Genomic DNA, 22,516 nt, shown 5'->3' on the forward strand with positions numbered 1-22,516 from the left:
ATAATTACAAATCTAACATATCAAGATTGAACAATTTGATTAATTTATTAAACCATAAATCCTAGTTGTCATCCTAGGTGTAAAGATGGAGGAAACTATGAGTTTCAAAATGTATTGTATGACAATCAATATATATATTAATATATATATTAATATATATATATCTATATATTATATTATATATATAAATATATATAATATATATATTATATAAAGGGCTTTAAAAGTTTTAACGGGATTTCGTGGGCGTGATGACCACCTAAGGCAAAAGTCCACCACTGATAAGATTAATTACTTAAATAATTAATATTTGAGCAAACGGGTAACAACATATACTCACTCAAGGTTTAACGAAATCTCAAGTTGATATCTTTAATTGTATTTATTCTAGATTTTCACTCTTAAAGTAGTATTATTTTATTTATTTTAACATATTTCTAACTTTTTACTGTAGCATAACGTATTTTAGCATAATTTTTCGTTATAGTGCGGCACACGTTAGCACGTTAAAATGCGTCAATGCTTTCTTTGATAGAATATGGGGTTCATGTTAGCAAAAAAGGATATATATATATATATATATATAAAGGGCTTTAAAAGTTTTAACGGGATTTCGTGAGCGTGATGACCACCTAAGGCAAAAGTCCACCACTGATAAGATTAATTACTTAAATAATTAATATTTGAGCAAACGGGGAACAACATATACCCACCTAAGGTTTAACGAAATCTCAAGTTGATACCTTTAATTGCCTTTATTCTAGATTTTCACCCTTAAACTAGTATTATTTTATTTATTTTAACATATTTCTAACTTTTTACTGTAGCATAGCGTACTTTAGCATAATTTTTCATTATAGTGCGGCACACGTTAGCACGCTAAAGTGCGTCAATGCTTTCTTTGATAGAATATGGGGCTCATGTTAGCAAAAAAGGACTCACATTAGTACCGTCCAAGCCGACAGTTTTTGGCTTTTTCTGATTGATTTTGAAGTCTAAAATTACTTCTGAGATCATCGTTGGACTTTTCACAACCTCCTCTAGAAAACTCATACCTTCACTGGCCGACCTCACTCTTCGTTTCCGACCACCTCCAATAGTCACTAATGGTGTTCGTTTAAGGATATAAATATGAAATAAATGTAATCAGGGGTATTAAATTAGGATTTTGCTAAATCCCGGGTGGAAATATGTTGTTTACTCTTATCTCTGTATCCCTAGATTGATGATGATGAATATATTCTCCAACAAAGTGTCATCCCTTGAAATGACATATCATTTCATGTAACATATTATTAGTATATTACTAGAAAATGTCATTGTAAAGACATTGATTGCCAAAAGGAATATAAAGCAATGGCCCTACCACTTCAATTTTTTCATCTATCAAACCGTCTATAGAAAGAGGTTAGCTGCTATTAAACGCTTTAGATTAGTTCTGGTTATCATACTGATTTAAAATGACATTTAAATACACACAGGCAAATATCATTATATACTGTTTTAAAATTACAGAACAAGAATCCAATCCCACAAAAAGAAAAGACTACAACCATTATGATGTTGCACCAAGAATACAAATTCCAATTAGTTACAAGCTTGAAGATTCAACTTCTGTGTTGAACTATATCTTCCTAAAATTTGGTCGAGAAAAAATAAACTTTTATCAATTGATAAATTTGGTAAAATTCTGAATATTTTTATCTGTAATTTGGTAATAAGTATGTGTATGCAATGGCTTTTTTTTTTTTGCTTCTTGTATGAATACTTTGATTATCCTTTTCTGATTAAGTAAAGTACGTAGTAGCATCTTCCACTTTCTGAACGCAAGAATTATTTACCATCTAAATAATGTGTTGGACCTGCACTTTTTGCTCTTCATCTATTGCACCTGCAATGATAGATCTTCAGTATAGTGGCACTATGAGCTCCCTCTCGTTTTATAAGTATTGAAATCATATGAACATTACCTGAACCTCCGGTATAAGGTTATGGCAAGAATTGTCACAAGGATATGCACAGTCAATCTCCTTGGTTACCCTTCTGCCAAAGTACCAATCACCAACTGCTTCTGCAATTGCCTGGAAAAGGCAGTGCATATTTTACAAGTTGAAGTACATTTCCGAGTAAATGCATCACAATGAACTGTTTATTGGCATATGTTTTATAGAATTTATGGTAAGCTGCATTACCTTATTGTGTATTCTTGGGGAATCAACGGCAAACCATGTATCTTGTGACTCGCTTTGGCAATGAGCGAAGCATGAATTTATGAACATTCCGCCACGTCTTGAATAATTGAATAATCTCAAAGCTAGAAGCATGTCACGCCTGAAACCTGAGAAAAATAAAACATTACTACTGGGGGATGTAGAGCTGACCAAATGGAAATTTATGTTTAAATAGCAATCACTAAAACAAAGATTTAAATACCTTGCAGTACATCTATCTGGTTTGTGTTACATGCTGCTGGATTAAGCTTGCAGTGATTCCAGTGTCCGCGCAAATCAGCAGAAGGTGGAACCAATATATGATGAAACTGTTACACATTTTGAATCACACTCTTAATATACTCTATAGCAACTAGATCAACAAAATGGATGTAAATGTCTCAGATCAATGAAAACAGAGGAAATTTACTTGATATACATCATATGCTGAGTTCAAAATGAAATAAGGTGTCGTAATATACTTCAAGGCATACTGTGGGAAGAAACACTGCAGAACAACAAAGTAAAATGTAAACAATGCAATATACAAATGAGGTCACGCCGTGCTGAGCTAATAATACATTTGAATGGAAAATTCATACCAGGTCCGGAAAGATAAGGGATTTGGTGCAGTTTTGATTCAGATTTTGTTCTATCCCCTGTAATACATTTCTCGTATGTGAATATGAAAATTTCAATTCAAGAAACACAGTGAAGATTATATGCTTAACAATAGAGCTTTGTAAAATGAAGCTTTACCTGTAGTTCAACAAGTGCTTTGTAGAAGAATCTCATAGTATGGTTAAAACTTATGTCTCTTCTGTAAAGTTATAGGGGTAATAAAGGGGATTAAGTAACATTTCAAGCAAGAGATGAAATTAATACTTCAGAGCACAGCTAAATTTTATGAGAGAAACTCTTACTCATCCAAGAAAAATCCAGCGTCGCTCAAGCATTTCACACTGGCATTCCTTGGTAAAATCTTCGCGAAGTTGTCGCAATGCACAAAGGTTGCTAAGCCCCCAGCAGAGCAACCTGAAAGCAAAGCCTGAAGAAGAAATTGAGTCAATGGTTCAAGCTCACATCAAATTAACATGGACAGCATTGTATCATTAGTTCATACCTTTCTAGCATTTGCCAATCCTTTAGGTAGAAGATCACGAATGATTGCATCCCAAATTTTTTGTCCTCTGAAATAAAGTAATGACGTCTGTCATTCATTTACACCAATGAATTAGTTAAAATTGAGCACAAAAGCTAGTCTTTCCCCTGGAAAGTGGAAAGCAGGATAAAACAAGAAATAATTATAACTGCCTCCCTCACTTGCGATTTGATATACAATGCCAATGACACTACGTTAACAAAAAAAATAATATAAATCACTTGAAAATGCAATGCTATTGAACTTCTTTTATCAATGTATTAACTCATTTTACACTATCAAAAATCATATACTTCATCGTCCATTATCATGATAAAATTTGAGATAAATCATATTTATTGTTTATAGCATATTTGTTGATAAATAGACTTCATTTATTGCTCATTCATTATTGTGTTTAGGGTTATTTGAGTGCTTAAAACATTTGAGTTGTCCAAAATTCTTCGGTTTAGACCAATGGGATCTTACCAATTAAAGAGCAGGAATGTATAAGAGAAAGAAAATTCGGGTGAGAAAGTTACCCCGTTGTCAAACTTGGCATTTCCGGCAAACGATCCTCCATCACAATATCTAATTTTTACTCGATTCCAGTTGTAGAAATCTGATTCATAATCAGAATTTTTGTTAGTACATTTAATGAGGAGAAGATAACAGAATTTAATAGATTGACATGTGCATTGTTGTCCATATATATAGAGCAGAGCAGTTGAGATATAAAGGTGAAGAGAAAACATTTTGTCATCTTCCAATATGAAACATGGTAGGTTCTCTATACCAGCAGGCCATATAGATCGATAAAATTAGAGAAGATCCATGTGACTTACTCAGCCATTGACATTTTTTATGTCTACTTCTGGAAGGAACATTTCTTATGTCAAAGATTCTATAAAATGAACAATCTAAATGAACTGTGCTGAAATAGAAATGTCACCTACTCCACTTCAAAGAGAACTATTAAAAAAGTTAAGAACATGGAAGGTCAGGTCAGGTCACGATTGTCATTACAAGTCTCAAGGGTCAAGGCTGTCAAAAAGACTAAGAGTGGCAGAAGCTAAATCTGTGCAACAAGCCATAGCTGTCTGTCCGCTAGTGCTTTTGGGTTGAAGTATTATTAATCACGTGAAAGGGACAATAAAGGATGATAGGAACATGAACATGTCACGAGAACTCATTAGATTTCCGGTGTTCGAGGACATTGATGTCCAGTAATTCAAATACCAGATCTGCTACAGTGCTACATGCAAAAAGTGTAATCAATAATAGTATGTTGAGTTGTGAAAAGGCGCGAGAAAAACTTGTTTTTCTCAGTCAGTTTTAACTTAACAGAATCTGGTAAAAGAGGACGTGGAAAAAGAGTTAACGCTGTAAGTCTGGAGTCACATAGTCAAAACGTAAACTCTGTCAATAGTTACAGTCGACACTGTACACGAGTAAGTAATGTCATTATAGAGGCAGGTAAAAATCCTCAATTATATGGATCGTATAAGATTCTCATTTAATGGTCAATATCAATTATTATACCCATTTACTTGGCGAAATTGGAGCCAAAATAAAGGGAAAAAGTCACAAAACTTCCCGTGTGTTTTGTTAATACATCTCATATATTAAAGTGCGAAAAAATAAAATATTTAATTATTTCAATATCAACAATTATATAAGCAGAAGAGGTGAATATAGTTAAAATCATAAAAAATTAATCAAACATTCATTGAAATTTTGTTTCTTTTAATCTTTTCTATCAATAAATTGTAATTGTAACAAATAACATTAAGATTACTGTAATAAAAATTATATGTTTTTGCTATGTCCATATATGTAAAACACATGATTAGAACTAACCATATGACCTTATTTTATAGTTTTCCATATGACTTTTTTTCAGCAATCAAAATTGAGAAGGATAAACGGTTTCTCAAGATATTTTCCGATTCTAAGGTGGGACATGTTAAGGAGTGAATGGGGGCTGATGATCCCTCTAAAAAATTGACAAATTAATTATAAACACCCCCACTTGTTTTCTGTTATGGTTTTTTTAATTTTTTTTTCTGATAACTAGAATATGTGAGCCAGCTTAACTAATATCTGGGGTCCATTGGATACTCTATCAGTCCAAACTCAAAGGACCAGATAAGTTAAAATATTATTGTAATAATTGGTTCCAAAGTTTGAACCTATAAACTTAAGGAATAGAACAAATATTTTTTATCGCGAAGCCAACCCCTCCGGGTTAAACAACTTATTTAACTAACCTAGACTAGAATTCTATTAAATTACTTATGTTACCCCCTGAAATATAACATTCGAATGCAGAATTTAAACTCACCAGGTTATACAGTTGAATAAATACAAAACAATCCACATTAAGCGTTAATTATTTAATTTTGATAATATTATAGTAATAAAACTTATAAAGTACCTGGATTGAGAGAGGCATTGTTGCTTAGGATTCCAGAAAAGGCCTCCCATTTGGTCATGTAACGTGTTGATCCACGGCGCGTTTTGGCTCTCTCTAAACATGATGGAATATCATTACACCACCCACCACCCTGATAACGTAGATCATCATAAATTAAAAAAACTCACCAACTCACTAAATTCATTTATTCTGTTGTCATTGCCCATAAATTTTTCCTTGCACTTAAAGTTTGATGTAGATGGATTATTCCCATGTTCCTGTCACTTATAATTAATTTTGTTATCTGGGAACATTCGGCTGTGGATATAGATAATTGCATGATCCTTCAGGTTTACGTCTGCGTGTGAGGACCCATGAAGTTTCAACATCAAATCAAACACAAGTCATCTCAATACTTCGAAATTTGAGTTAAAACATTTAAGAAGAGTGAAATGTCTTTTTTAAATTGAAAGTGCTTTCAAAATGAAAGTCGTTTATGTGAAAAAAAATGTAATAAAATTATTATAATATTATGTTTGAACTATTTTAAAAACTACTATTCTTATTACCAATCAAGAAATAAAACTTCTTAAATAATACAATACTTTAAAATTATCGATCAAATAAGAATTTTAATGATTATCTCTATTAATAATCGATAAATAATTACTCAGAATCTCTTAAAAAATACATCCAAATAATCTCCTAGATCTTAGAACTATTGATCGAATATAAATTTAAGTGACTATCTTTATTAATAATTAAAGAGAGAATTAACCCATGACCTTTTAAATAATACATTTAAAAATTTTTATCAAACCATTGGACTACCCAATAATAATTTGCTCTTGTAACTTCCTAGTAATTGATCATATAAACCTAGATATGTCGCAATCACCTTTAATTTTTAAAAGAATTAATTAAAAAAAAAGATCAAGTTGATTAACGCATATATCTGGAAAGTCCGGTAACAAATAAAATAATCAGGATTTATCTCATAGAATTTCGGGCTGATTCGAACCGAAGTCCTAAATTTCACCCGAAATTAAAATATGAACAAATAATGAAACCGTAAGCAAATATTTCACTGATGTTGGGCCTATTATAGACCACCAAATCGGCAGCGCACACAATAAAGCGAACGGCAAGTAAAGCAAGTTGCAAAAGTAAAAAATACACGAGACACTAGAAAATAAAGCGGCAACGATGTCGTATTGGTTTCAGAAATAACCAATCATTCAGCAGCGACCATCGAACCAATAAAAGGACCACAATCGTTCTGAATTCTGATCCAAAATACTCAGTTACCATTTGGCAAAATGCAGTCATGTTTTTTGTTATTGCTGTTCTCTTCAACTTTTTAATTATTATTTACTAGCAAAAATTCAATTTGAAATGATTAAAAAGTTAAAAAAAAGTATAATTAGATGTTTCTTTTTTTGTTATTAAATAAATTAATTACCTCAAATTGTAGCAACCAGTTGCGCTCTCCAGCACCGAATCCTTTGTGCAGATGATAGGCCGGTAAACTGCCGTCCAAACAAACTGACCAAAACAAAATGATAATTCATTATTTATTGCATTACTTTTTAAAGTTGATTTTCTTTCCAAAAAAAAAATAATAATAATTGTGATTGAGAAAGCCGCTTACAGGCACCAAGAGCTGAAGCGTTTTGAACCAGAGTCATGCCCACGAGAAGGGGATGCGGACGCTCGTCCAACTCCGAGTAAACGCCCCATGGCGCTGAGGTTAGTAGAACTAGTAGTACTAGTACTAATATCTCTACTGCTACATTCAACTTCATTGTCGTTTCAACGATCTCGGTTAACTTTCATCCAAATGTAGGGGAACGGAATATAATCAAATCGAAAATGAAATTTTAAGAAAAAACAGATCAGTGAAGTTGCCGAAGAGTTGTAGGTGAACAAAACGGTGCGTTTTGGATATAGTGAAGATATATAATGCAAAGCAAAGCAAAGGTTTCTGCACATTAACGTGAAGAAGAGGGAAACAGAGAAGTTGGTGGTGGTGGCTTAGCGTTGTCTTATTGAGGAGGGAAAGTGAGATGGGATGGCAAACGACATGCGTATAAATAGTCTTAAGAAAAGAAAAACGAGTTAGAATTTGAAAATTTTGTTTTGTGGGTGTGGGTGTGGGGTCCACTGGCTGACAACTGGTGATGGTGGTAACAAACCTAATCTGGCAATCTGGTTACGGTTTGTGAATTGTGATGGAGGTTCAGTTTGGTTTGATTTATCTGAGCTCAGTGGATAAAAATGTCTACAGTTGCTGGTGATTGTTACTTGTTAGGTTGTTAATCACTTAGGGTCTGTTTTATGGTAGGTCTTCAGTTGAATTATACGCCCAACTTGTGACTTGTCCGCGAGTGGCCGCTAAAGCTCAACTAAATTAATTTCAATGGTCATTATTAATCACAATTATTTGCTCTTGGGTCCAAACGTTGATGGTACTGTATTATAATTTTTTATTTTCTAATTTTTTTATAAAAATTATTACTAAAAATTGATATTATGAAGATATTTTATGAAAGGACTATCACATGCCGTATAAAACCAAACATGGAATTGACATAAAATAAAGATTTCTTCTAGAGAGAAAACAAATATTCTATGGTTTCTTAAAAGAAATTTAAGATCTCTAGTAAAATATCTATTTTTTTTTTCTGACTTTAATTCACTCACTGCTTTTATTTTAGCTTAACATAGAAAAAATCCAAATAAAAATCAATTAATATCAAACAATATCAATATTTTAATCTAATTTATTTAAATGATCGAAATAAATTTAATAATAATTAATTAATAAATACTTAGAAAGAAAACTTCTAAAATCACATTTACTGTCGGCAAGGTTTTAGGCGATTTTGACATGTTTTACTATTCGGATTTCAGAAGGTGCACTGTTAGTTTCATTCATTAATGGAGTTTGGAAGCATATAAGGAGTGACAGATTGAATCCAGCTATCAAAATTCAAAAGTAAAAAAGAAAAAAAAAAGTGAATTCTGCGAAGAATAATACTACACATACATTATTTTTATACAATATTTCTCATACAATATTATATAGCAAGATATAATTGGGTAAAAGTTTAATTTTAACTTTAAATTAACTAATTATATTTTATTATATAATGTTGTATGAAAATGATGTAAGTGTAATATCACTCTTATGCAAATGTAACTCAATAAAAATAAGATTTTTCAATGGAGCCTACAAAGCATTATTATCTTACCATTTCTAACCAAGTAAATTTATCCTTATTTTGGGTCTTATATTTTCTATATGAAATCACAAAATCTGATAAACATACCAAATTTTATCATAGTAGCGGGATCAAACACGATTCTTTTAAAAATAATAATAATAATAATTATGGTAATTTATAAATTTGAAAATGATTTTAAAAATGGTTAGGTTGATATCAATTCTGGATGTCAACAGCCCACGTGAGTTGCATGTGGGTTATTCATGTGGAATGTAATCAACATGGAGAAACTAATTAAATAAATTTCCTCTTTATAAGATATTAATTTCCAATAAGTTGGCAAGGTGATTGTTTAGTAGGTGTTGTGTCTCACTGTTTCAGTCCCATGATAACTAAATTAAATTGGTAACGTCTTTGAGAAATATTAATGCATTTTGGGCTTCCTTTGTTTGCCACGGTTTTTATGGGCCTAGAAAATGCAATCGCAAGCATTTCCTTGTAACCCAAAACGCCATCAAGACGGCTGAAGGCCCATAGTTTACATTTCAGGCTCTCTTTATTTGCGTCAACCCACCACCTATTAACTAAATATATATTCCATAAGAGCATCTCCAATGGTGCTCTTTATTTTGAAGAGTATTTTTCATATAAATAAAGAGTATCTTTATTAATTTTAATATATGAAGAACACAATTTTTTTTCAAATCCAACAGACTCTTTAAATTTAATGAAGATGCTCTTTATTTTCAAGAAAGAAATTTAATGGGAGAGAGAATTAATAAATAAAATACATAAGAACTTGTAATTTATTAATTAAAATTAGGATAGAGAGTGAAATTTGACTCTCTAAATGTGAAGAGTCAAACTCACTCTCTAATTTATATTTTAAAGACAAAAAGTCTGTTGGACTCTTGTTTTTATGGATAGACTCTTTATAATAAAAAGTTTGGGTCATATAAAAAGTATTTTGGAGATGCTATAAGAGCATCTTCAATGGTGCTCTTTATTTTAAATAACACATTTCACATAAATAAAAAACATCTTCATTAATTTCTAAATATAAAAAATAAAATTTGTATTTAAATCCAATTGACTCTCTAAATTATACTTAATAAATAGTAGAAAGACTTAATAAGTGAGAAAATTAATAATAAACTGCATAGAAACTTGTAATTTATTAAATAAAATTGGGAGAGAGGGTGAAATTTGACTCTCTAGATGTAGAGAGTCAAACTCACTCTTTAATTTATATTTAAAGAACAAAGAGTCAATTGAACTCTTGTTTTTATGGACAAACTCTTTATAATAAGGAGTTTGAGTCATATAAAAATTGATTTGGAGATGCTTTAATTCTTTTGAGTACATGTGCATTGATATATTAAATTTTGTATTTGTCAAAAAAAAAAAAAAACATAAATTTAAAGAAAGAGTTTGGTTTAGCATGTAGTGATTCGATAAGATTCTTTGATGTATTACTCAAGAGGTCATGAGTTTGTGCCTCTCCTTAGTTGCTAATAGGGGGTAACCACTGAAATTCTTACCTGACCGGTAGTTCCAAGGTCTAGGAGGATTAGTTGAAGTGTGCATAAGCTGGTTTGACACCCCGACCATCAAATATATATATATATTGTTATGTGTGATTTTTCCTTCAAGCTTATAGAATTACAAGGTTATAACTCGACCCAGAATCAGCCCAACTCTACTGATTGTCCAACCTACCATAAACTCGTTGAGTTATAGCTCAACCTAGAACAAGCTAGTCGTGACTAATCCTTATAGTTGTTCAACTAATTTAAAGATAACTTCAGATCCCGAATATCTCGAAAATGATCAGATCGACAACAATCTTCGTGCAATCACAGCGCTCAATTGCGAGAATATCGGAGTTGCATTTCAAATTTAATTGTAATCCCTTTATTTTCACTCTTTTCTTTGTACAAAATTTGTATATAAACCCCCTCCAACGATAAGAAAAGGGTTAGCAATTTTCTCTATGACTGTTATTATAAGCTCTCACAGCAAATACAAAAACAGTGGACCCAGGCTTAAGAGTTTAACTCGCCGAACCACTTTAAAAACCTCTTGTCATTCTCTTTACTTCATTTTATTATTAATTCATTGTTGGTTATCCGTAATCACGCACACACCAGTTCCAATCCCATCAAGGTCGATCGGATTACTCTAGTTGGTGTATTTTTGCATCAACATTTTAGCACTAGAAGGAGGGTCTTCGCCAAAATCCTAGAATTTTCGGCAAGCAATCCCAGTGACCCAATCACTCGAGGCCTACAATGGTGCATACAAGATCAAAAATCACTATTGGAAACCACGACAACGTGGAAACCACCCACTAAGAGGTGCAACAAGGCACTGCTAGACGTTGACCACCAATGCCACCCATTCAATAGGCCACGAATAACTAGGGAATAGGGACGTCAAATCCTAAGAATGGCCAACTGGTGGAATGATAAAAAACAATGGTTACATAGGCAGTGCAACAGAAAGTGGCTAAGCTGAGAAATTAGCAACCAATCGCACAAAACCTTGACCAGCCACACTTCACTGATACCACCCCGACAAATTGGAATTCAGCCCGTGACCAATTTAGTTCATCGGCATCGAGGGGTGACCAACACCCCTAACGTCATAAAGTACACTCTGCTCACGAGCGTGAGTCCCATGGGTAAGCTAACCCTGTGAGGCAACCAAGAAAATAGCCAATGAGGGAAAGCAAAGGTAATGGTCGCTCACGAGATGCTCGATCTGCTCGACAATATCCCCAGCGTCAACATACCAGTTTAAACCTATGCCCAAGGCAGGCTCAAACCTCGCAAGCTTGTTAGACAAGCCATGTGCGCCAATTTGGCAATGACCAACATTCAGGTTTTAATCAATGTTGCGAGCAATGCACTGATGAGCATGATAGTATCTACCAACCTAACTATCATGACTCAACCTCGCGCATCAATACGCATAATGGAGGGGGCTCGTAAGCAATGGACTTGCGAACTCACTTACTCGTGGCTAGGCTGAACAAAGCCACCCAGGGCAATCCTCATAACGAAGACTTGGATTGGGTTTAGAAAATGCTCGATGATCTAAGAGCCTGCCAGAACTAGACTCGACAAAATGGGTCGACACCTGCAGGTACCTGTTTTGAAAACGAGTATGAGTAAAGGTTTTATAACCCGTTTACATTTGACCCGTACTCAACCCTACTCGTTTTCAAAACGGTTGGACCAGGTTCACCCGCAAGTACTCGTATTTAAAAAAATGTTTTATTTTGAAAAAAAATGTAAAATTAAAAATAATTATAGGATTAAATTAATGGATTATAGGGTTTCGAATTTCAATTAATTGAAACTTTCAAAAAGGGAAAAATAAAAAATTGAACTCTCTCATCTCATAACTCAAAAAGCCGCCGCACACCATAACTCTCAAAGTATATCGTTGTCACAGCACGCACCAAACGCACATCGGAGATAGTTGTCGCTCTCTCATTGGTCATCTTTGTCACTCCCTAGTCCCTACACCAGCCGCCATTGCTCTGATCTCTCATCTCTGTCACTCGATCTCGACTCACTCCTAACTCCAAGTGCATGACACCCAGCGTCGCCAGCAACCAGTATTCAACTACCGCGCGACTCAACATTTAGCAACGACCAACAGGTGTGTTTTTCAGTTTTTGGTTTAAAAGGAATGAATATTCTGAAGTTATGAAATGTTGAGATTTTTGTTTGTGGTTTAAATATTGAGAAGTTGACTTCTTGTGTTGGTTGGGAGAAATGTTGGGATTGAGAAGTGTTGAAATATTTTGTTCGCCATTTATGATAGATGTTTATGGTTATGGGTATATGGATCATACTATCATTTATGACAATCATGCTACATTGCAAATGGATTTAGGGGAATTGATTGATTTGCTTGGCTAGTGGGCTTTTTGGCATTTTTGGTTGTTTGTTTTGGTCTGTTGCCGCTAGTGTTGTTGGCTTGGGTCTATGGCTTGGTTTGGGGATGGCCACAGATGGGGGTGTTGGAGGGTTTGGCTGGGCCAATGGAGGCTTGGTGTTTTTGACTTTGCTTTGGCCTGTGAGTGTTGTGCTGCTAGTTGGGGATTAGGTGTTGGTTTGTTTTGTTTATTGTTTTTTGGTTTGGTTTGTTGTTGGTTTATGTTTGTCTTTGCCCCTTTGGTTGATTTTTTTTATGGGGATTGTATGCTACTGCTGGTTTGTTTTTGGCACATGGCTTGGTTGTCTGTTATGCTGCAGATATGCTGAATTGTGTAGGCCAGCTGCTGGTTCTTATTCTATTGGCTTTGATGTTGTTGATTATGAGGTTAGCCTTGGGGATTTTCTTCTTTTATTAGCAAGTTGGAGTAGGATTTTAATAAGGTGTTTTTGTTATGCTTTGGAGTTTTTGGCTAATGGTGCTGAAACTTCTTGTTTCTTCTATATATATTTACATTTATTTAGTATAATTATTATTTAATTTTGATTTTTTTAGTAATTTATTCTACAGTTAAAGTATTTTACTTTTTAGGAAGTCAATTAGTTTTTGGTTGTAGTAACTTGCTTTGGTTAAATTATTCTTCAAAAAGTCTATTTATATGAGTTCTAATAGTACAAGGTGATGATATTTATTAATTTTTAACTCATCTTTGTTCAGGTAGTCTCAACTCTCAAGCATTGACATGGAGGAGTCTTAGTCTATAAATATGGTTAATGTGAGAGAAAGCGATGACACTTCTAAGGTAATGAAACCTCCTACCCATACTAATAGTATTGCTCTTATTCCTAGAAGTAAACGCAAAACTTCAGATGTTTGGAATCCCTTTGATACATACTTTGATGAGAATGGGAATGAGAGGGTAAGGTGTTTGAGTTGCAACAAATCCTATGAATATGGTAGTGCCTCCCATGGGACTAAAAATTTGAAGCATCATACGGGAGGTTGTGTTAAATGTGTCAATAAGGATGTAGGGCAATTAATGATTGATATTGAGCATAGATTGCAAAGTACCAAGATTTGTCAAGAAACTTATCGTGAGAAGATGGCATTATCAATTATTAAACATAATTTGCCATATTCATTTGTGGAGCATGATAGAATTAGGGATGTCCATTTATATTTGAACAAGGAAGTTAAGCCTTATACTAAGAACACCACTAAGGCGGATTGCTTAAAAATATATAGAAGGGAGATGGAAAAAATTAAGCTTGAATTAAGGAGGGTTTCTAGTAGAATATGCTTAACTTTTGATTTGTGGAGTTCTTATACGACAATGGGAATGTGTCTTTAACGGCTCATTACATAGTTGAGAATTGGGTGTTGCAAAGTAGAATTCTCAACTTTTGCCATATGCCTCCTCTACACTCAAGGGTGCTTTTGGCAGAAACATTGTTTGGTTTCTTTAAAGAATGGGGAATTGAAAGGTAGATTTTCTCACTTACTTTGGACAATGCGAGTAATAATAATAAGATGAAAGATATTTTAAGGAGGTAACTACGCATGCAAAATGCATTGTTATGTAATGGTGATTTCTTCCATGTGCGATGTTCTGCACATATCTTGAATCTTATTGTTCAACAAGGGTTAAAAATTGTTAGTGTGGCTTTGCATAAGATTCTCGAGAGTGTGAAATATATTAAAGCAAGTGAGAGTAAAAGAATCAAGTTTGGAGAACTTGCTATTCAAATTGGTGTGAAATGCTCAATGGGATTGTGATCGGATGTTCCCACTAGATGGAATTCTACCTTTTTAATGCTTGAAACTATGTTAATATATCGATCTATGTTTGTACATTTGTCTTTGATAGATCCCAATTATAAAGACTGTCCATCAAATGAAGAATGGGATAGGGGGAGAGGATATGCAAATTCTTGCAACCATTTTACGAGATTACAACTCTTTTTTCGGGTTCCAAATACCCCTTTCGGGTTCCAAATACCCCACAGCAAACTTGTACTTTAAAAATATGTGGGAAATCCAATTGCTATTGAATGAAGGGATGGTGAGTGAGGATGAAGTTCTTAGTAGCATGGAAAATCAAATGATCCCAAAATTTGCAAAATATTGGGATTCTTATAGTGTTGCGTTAACTATTGCAACCATCCTTGACCCACGTTTAAAGATTCAGTTTGTGAAGTATGCTTACAAGAAATTTTATGACTTACCTACTACCCAAAGAAAGATGGAGGTTGTTAAGAAGAACTTGTATAAACTTTTTGAAGCTTACAAGACACAATGTCCCAAAAAAGTTCCCAGGTCACCTCTTCAGATGCTCTTCCTGTGAGTAGTTCTCTTCGTATTATACGTCAAGATTATAGTTGTGTAAGTCACTATACTTTTTTATATTTTTTTGATTAATAAAGTATTGTTTATTTTGTAATTTTAACTTTTAATACTTAACTATTTAAGTGGTGTAGGATTTTGACAACAATGAGAGTGACTATAGTGCTACTAGGAAGTCTGAATTGGATCTTTATTTGGAAGAGTCAAGGTTTGACCGCATCAAACATCATAATATGGATATTCTCAAACATTGGACAAACAATTGCGATCGTTATCCAATACTTGCCATGATGGCTCGTGACATCATGAGTATACTAAAAACATCCGTTGCTTCAGAGTCCGCTTTTAGTATTGGTAGCAAAGTGCTCAATAAATACCACACTTAAACCAGATAATGCACAATCTTTGTTATGCACTTGGACTTGGTTATATGGATATGAATATAAAGGTAACATGTTAACTCAATATTTGATATTTCATATGTTTTATTATTTTCATTTACTAATATTTATAGTTGTTAATTGTAGATGATGATGAGATGGATCATGAGCTTCACGTGCCATTAACATTAACTATTGCGAGGAATGTGGAATCAAGAGACTCCACTCACACCGCTATTGGTCCATCATGTTCGTGAAATCAACATTCAACATGAGCTAACCAAGAATATTTTTAGTTGAAACAATGCCAAGTTATATTAATATTATGTTTTTGTATTTGGAATATTGTGTTTGTATTTTTGTTTATGTGTTAGTGTTTATGACTTTATGTATTTGTTTTCTATATGCTTGTTGGTAAGAAATTGATTTGGTTGCACTTTTTGGTGAATTGAATTGAATATGAAGTATTTGATCATGAGGGTGTAACTGCAAAAAATTAAAATTATATAAATTTTGGGGGTGTAACTGCAAACATTACAAATTAGATAGAGAAAATAGGGGTACCTGCAGGTCGACCCGTACCCGTATGAGGTAGTGTCCATTATTTTGGACTCGTATAAAACCAATCCTTTTTGGCCCATACCCGTTTTACCCGACCCATACCCACCCGATCCACCCGTTTTGTCAGGTATAGCCAGAACAATATGGCGGAAGAAATAGTGAGCTCTCCCTTCACAGAGAAAGTTTGCCAAGCCCTGCTTCCCCGAGGATTCAGGGCGCTAGAAAGTAAATTCGATAGGAAAGAAGATCCTAAAGTCCACCTCAACACTTCAATGACCTGATGGAGTTGCACCAAGTCTGTGAGTTAGCAAAGTGTTGTCACTTCGCGGTCACATTGGTAGGGAATGTCAAGAGGTGGTACTAAAGACTCAAGGCGAACTCCATCAATTATTGACAATAATTCTCCTTGTTGTACTTGCAACAATTCCAAGCGAGGAGACAATTTGCAATGCCGCTCAGCTACTTGAGCAACATTTGTCGGGAGAGAGACGAAACACTGACCTCGTATTTAATGAGGTTACAAAACAAGCAAGCAAGCAAAGGTTGCAAATGCACCTGAAAAGTCAATTCGAACTTTGCTAAATGCAGGCATCAAGCTGTAAATGGAGCTATGGAAAGAGCTCCAAAGTGAAGATATGTAAGCTTGGAAAAGTTTTACTAGATGGTTGCAAAGCACTAAAGAGTAGAAAGATTGCTAGCAGCCTTAGCTAGAAGCTCGCCGCAAAGAGCCTCAGATAGACAACAAGATCGCCCATCAGAGAAGTGGAACAGCCAAGACTGTAATGACTAGGACCAAAATAAATCCCAAAAGAGACAGAGAACAAATAATCGCGGGGATAGATAGCTCTTTCCATGATATGAAGAATACACCCCCCTTATGCAAGACATAGCTCATATATATGAAGTCTCCCGTAAGGCTAAAAGACTGCCTGTTTCAGAAAGAATGAGGAGGGCTCTAGGTAGAAGAGATCGACAGAAATATTACCGATACCATCGAGACATCGAGCATAATACCAATGAGCATCAGGTTTTAAAGAACACCATCGAGGATCTGATAGCACCAGCTCGCAAAAGTACTGGTGAGCAAAATAACCAGATCTAGCAAGCTTAACCAACGCCAACAATGAACTCCTTGGTGTAGGGCTGTGCAAAACCGGGTACCTCCAAAAATGAACCCGCTAACCGAACCGGTTTTGCGGGTACCCAAAAATTCGGGTCACAAACCGGGTATCCGATTTTGTTACCCGAATTTCATTAAAATTATACAGCATATTAGGAGAATGCAAAATTATATCACTTTGAAATTCATGTGTGTCAACTGTCAATCTTAACTATTATTCGACAATGCCCAACACAAATCATTGAACCATACTAATCATTAATCAAACACATTCCAACAAAAAAGTAATCTCTAAACCATTATCATATATTCCATGGGACCAATTCTTTTGATGCAGATCAATAGATCATATTGGAAGAATGGAAACAAATTACTTTCTTCCATTGAACACCGATTTTGAGTCTTGACAAAATAGATCACAGGGGAATCTATCCTAGTAGAAATCAAAAAGAAAATTCTGCATAATTTCATTCCAGCAGTCCTATATATACAGACTCAAGAAATTAGCACAAAACTTCTAATGACTGAAGCAAATAATAAATTTATATGGACCACAACCACATCTAATCATATATATTCCAAAGGATATAAAAATGTAAAACTTAAATCTTATTCGTGTAGTATCATTAGTTGCCCACAATATCAACTTTTAATTTAATGCCTTCAATACTTAAGATTTAATATACACCAAATCAAATGTAATACACTAATACTACAGCAAACATACTTAAGATTTAATATAATTAAGAAATGAAAAATGTCTTTTACATTTAATCCACCAAACATAATACTGCAGCAACAAACACTTGTACAAAATGGCAAAATGCCCCAAAATTACACCAACAAAGAGCAAACTTATACAGCAGTACCATAGAGCTGGCCAAGAGAAATTGCAAGTTGAAGTATGTAGTTGTATGACTTTCCTTTAGCTATAGCAATCCTATAGAAAATCAGTTACCATTAGGACCATCATTCGTATGGAGTTTCAGCAAATAAAATTTGATTTTGTGAAGTGAAGTGAAGTCTTACACTGCTAGAAGACTAGTAGGGCCCTCCAGAACTGCAATTAGTCCTTCAACAGCAACAACTCTTACATCTCTTGCCGCATATCTTGAATCACCTTTGCTGCATTCTTTCCCTAGCTGCTTTCATATATGAGTATCATCCACTAAAGGACTTATGGTTCAAGAGCAATCTTAACTGATTTTATGCCAACTTTCATAGATGAAAAGAAAGAAATGACTTACAAACTTCAACCAGCCTCACTACCACCCATAAACTAGCATCATGACCATCAAAATTAACACTACAATTCAAAGTTTATTCATCATTATAAGCACAACCCAACAAACTTTACTCATCAATATAGGCAATTCAATTAAAGTAAAAGGTTAATTCATAATTTGAAAAAGGATTTGCATATTCTACCTTTTAGGGGCTGCACCAATACAAAATTCATAGAGATGGTCTGAATCATCAATCATGTAGATGACCATGACTACGAGTACTCTCCAATGCCGTACATGAAAATTCTACATAAAGATTGGAAATAACATTATATAAGTAATGGTACAAAATGGAGTCAATAAGTAAGATATAAGTTATAATTAAATATTAAATACATGAAACTAAAGCAAAAGTTTTACCTGACTCAATTTCCAATAATTCCTCCAAGCTCTCCTCAACAAGAAATGGTATACGCGTAGGCCGAATCCAATCCTGCGCACAAATAAGAGTCTCTATTGTCTTAAGAGTAAGAGAGCTATGATATGGATCTAAGACACGACCCCCTGTACTAAAAGATGACTCAGATGCAACAGTGGAAACAGGCATAGCCAAAACATCGCGTGCCATCAAAGAGATAATTTGATATCTTGCTAAATTTATCTTCCACCAACTCAAGATATCACAGTTGTCATTCTCATCTTCAAGACTTTCCCATAAATATTTATCCAACTCAGATTTTGGCTCCAAAGCACGTCGTCCAGCCCTTTGTTGATTAAACATAACCTTCATAAAGACTTTTGGATCAACATTTGCATCAGTAACATCAATCCTTGTTGCAACTTGAGATTGCTCACTTGACTGCGCACTAGGACAACCTTACACAAACTGTATTCCTCAAATAAAGAGAACAAAGTGTCATTCACTTTTTTTTTCAACCTCTCAGCATTAACATCATCATACGCACTATCAATAGCCCAATATGCGTATTCGAACTTATGCCTAGGATCCAATACCACTGCATTGAATATCATTAAATTGATATTATCAAGATTTGTCCAATATTTATCATGTTTTGCTTTCATCTTAGCTGCCATTAAATGTAAGCCAGGATCACTATTGTTACACCATGTATTAATCTTCAATGCAATGCTATATATCGCTTTCATGTATCCATTAGAGGTAACATAAAGAGAGCCAAACACTTGTAGAGTAGTATCATAAAAAACCTTCAGAAAAGGCAATAAATATCAAGCATAATCCTAATCAGTAATTGTAGGCAAACCCCTTGACCTTTCCCCAACAGTAAGCTCATCTTTAAACTTAAGCTCTTGGATTTCCAATAACTCAAATGCTCTCTGAAATTTTAAAGCCACTTCCAACATCAAATAAGTGGAGTTCCATCTTGTTTCTACATCAAGAACTAGAAGACTTTTAGTTTCCAATTTTTCTTGCTCCACACACTTCTTAAGCCTTTGTAATCTTGTTGGAGAAGATCTCACATACCTCACTGTAGAACGAATCCTAAATATTTAGTCATCCAGCTGTTTTAACCCCTCTTTAACAGTTAGACTCAATAAATGCGCAGAACATCTCATATGAAGAAACTTACTCTTCAAGATACTTCCATTCCAACGTTCTAACTGATGCTTAAGATAAGTTATTCCAACATCGTTAGAACTTGCATTGTCAACAGTCACAGTGAACACCTTTGAGATACCCCATTCAATCAAACATTTCTCAATTGACTTGCCAATAGTTAAACCTTTATGACTAGTAATTGGACAAAAGTTTAAAATCCTTTTGTTCAGTTTCCAATCATCATCAATAAAGTGAGCAGTGAGACACATGTAATTGAGGTTTTGACAAGAAGTCCACGTGTCAATGGTGAGACAAACACTATGAGAATACTTACTAAAATAATTCTTCAACTTTTGTTTCTCATCATAATAAATTTTCAAACAATCCCTAGTTACAGTAGTACGACTAGGTATTTGAAACCTGGGTTGTGCAACTCTCATCAATCAACGAAACCCCTTATACTCCACTATCCTAAAAGGCAACTCATCAGTAATTATCATTTTAGCTACAACATCCCTAATCAAATCTTGATCAAATTTCCAAGTCGACAGTGAAGTGGAGGCAATAGTAGCTGCAACACACTTGAGGGCTCAACCAAGTGCTGTTGAAAGACTAAGGTTCTTTGTTTCTTGTCCACTACATTGAAAGGGTATTTTTTACACCTACTTAAGTGGTTACGTAGAGAAGTAGTACCACTTTTGGTTGGACAAGCGAGAGTAGACCCACAATAATTACATGTAGCTGTCTGATTATCCTTATCCTCACAAAGGTTTTTTGTAAAATGGTCCCACATTTCTGAAGCATTTTTCCTAATAGTAGAACTCACCCGTTTGGGAGCTGTAGTTGGTCGTGGAGGCATAGAAGTCATATGAGAAGGATTATGACTCTGGCCTTCTGTCATCGGGATCGACATATTGGTGTCGCTACCCATCAGCCCAACCCCACAAGTAGTACTAGTATTTTCACCAGTGGAGGATATCTGCAATACATGCAAAGGTGTCAAAAATACTATTCGTAAACTCTGATTCAATGGTAAATATATAAAGAGAATGAAATAATAGATAGAATCAAAACCCAAATTTTGATTAAAGTTGGCACATGGAAGACTAGAATCTAGATCAAGCATCTAAGCTAAGAAAAGGAACATTATATTATTTAAATACAGTATAATTCACATGGGCTTAACTATAAATAGAAAGGTTGTGTCAGTGAAGCAATTAACATGTTGATTCATCAATTGGGTTGAATAAATCGAACACGTTATCAAAATGTTGAGATAACATGTATTTAATTAACACTGTTGAAATTTTGAACGTTATTGACTGCTTCTTTTTGGGTGCGGTTTTCTTATGCCTATAAGCTGAACTTATAGCTATAGGTATAGCTATAAGTTCAGCACTGATTCTTTTGCTGAGAAATACAGTTATACAGAAAAAACACAACCCAAAACTCTCACTCATTTAATTTTACAAAAATTCTGCTCCCTCTTCCTTTTAATTCTTCTAATTGCTAAAGATAAAAACATTGTAGTATTATTTAGTTGTTCTCATTTTGTCTAAGAGTGCACTCAATTGGAATTCTACCATTATAGCCTAGAGGTTGAATCATTCTAAAATCTGAACCTTAACACCAAATTCTTTCCTATAGGATGGAATTGGTCTTTCCAGTCTTGGCGATTATCAGAGTTTCCTAAGCTTCAAGTACCAAAAAATATTCTTCTAACTCTACCACAAATCCAGCAAATATTTACCTCGGAGATGGAGACTAAAAATCAAGCCAACGGCAATGCAGAAAGGTGATGGAGCTGGAGCAAAGTGAAGCCCAATAATTTGCAGTCTCAAGAATAATTTGTAGACTGGGATTGAAGAATTTGAGAGTGAGAGAGATGAGTATTGAGTGCGGTTGTGTGAGTGTGCGGTGCAGATGCAGACTGAGACTGGAGAAGGAGAGAATCTGAATTTGAGAGTGAGAGATGAGTTTGAGTGTGGCTGTGTGCAGCTACTATAGGACTTGAATACTGGAAGAGACGAAGAGTGGAAGTTTACGCAGTGACTGGTTTTAGTTTTAGGGCATAAGGGATTTCAAATTTGGGGCTTTTGGGTTTTGGCTTTTGCGTTTTGTCTTTGAAAATTGAAAGTCTGACGCCTTTTTTTTTTTTTTTTTTTTTAATAATAAAAACCGGGTACCCGGTTTCTTAAAATTAAATAACCGATACCCGAACCGAAAATTCGGGTATCTTATAAAAACTACCCGAAACTGACCCGAATTTTCAGGTACCCGAAAATTCAGGTTCGGTTCGGTTCAGTTCAGTTACCGATTTTTTTTTTCATAGCCCTAGCCTTGGTGGGCATGATCTACGGGGGTC

At 34.4% G+C, this 22,516-nt stretch overlaps 1 protein-coding gene across 1 annotated transcript; it reads right to left on the reverse strand.

The window, feature by feature from the left end:
• Nucleotides 1–1,728: 1,728 nt before the first annotated feature.
• On the reverse strand, nucleotides 1,729–7,668 carry LOC116110952 (pectin acetylesterase 9-like). Its single transcript, XM_031397173.1, has 13 exons — nucleotides 7,419–7,668; nucleotides 7,230–7,312; nucleotides 5,789–5,918; nucleotides 3,894–3,973; nucleotides 3,334–3,420; nucleotides 3,134–3,258; nucleotides 2,970–3,030; nucleotides 2,813–2,869; nucleotides 2,641–2,718; nucleotides 2,434–2,539; nucleotides 2,193–2,338; nucleotides 1,971–2,081; nucleotides 1,729–1,891 (listed from the first exon to the last, which is right to left on the reverse strand). The coding sequence occupies exons 1-13, from the start codon at nucleotides 7,570–7,572 to the stop codon at nucleotides 1,883–1,885; spliced, it is 1,227 nt and encodes a 408-aa protein (XP_031253033.1). The 5' UTR covers nucleotides 7,573–7,668; the 3' UTR covers nucleotides 1,729–1,882.
• Nucleotides 7,669–22,516: the final 14,848 nt, after the last annotated feature.

Source organism: Pistacia vera, unplaced genomic scaffold (assembly GCF_008641045.1).
Source record: "Pistacia vera cultivar Batoury unplaced genomic scaffold, PisVer_v2 Contig1185, whole genome shotgun sequence".
Taxonomy (NCBI): domain Eukaryota; kingdom Viridiplantae; phylum Streptophyta; class Magnoliopsida; order Sapindales; family Anacardiaceae; genus Pistacia; species Pistacia vera.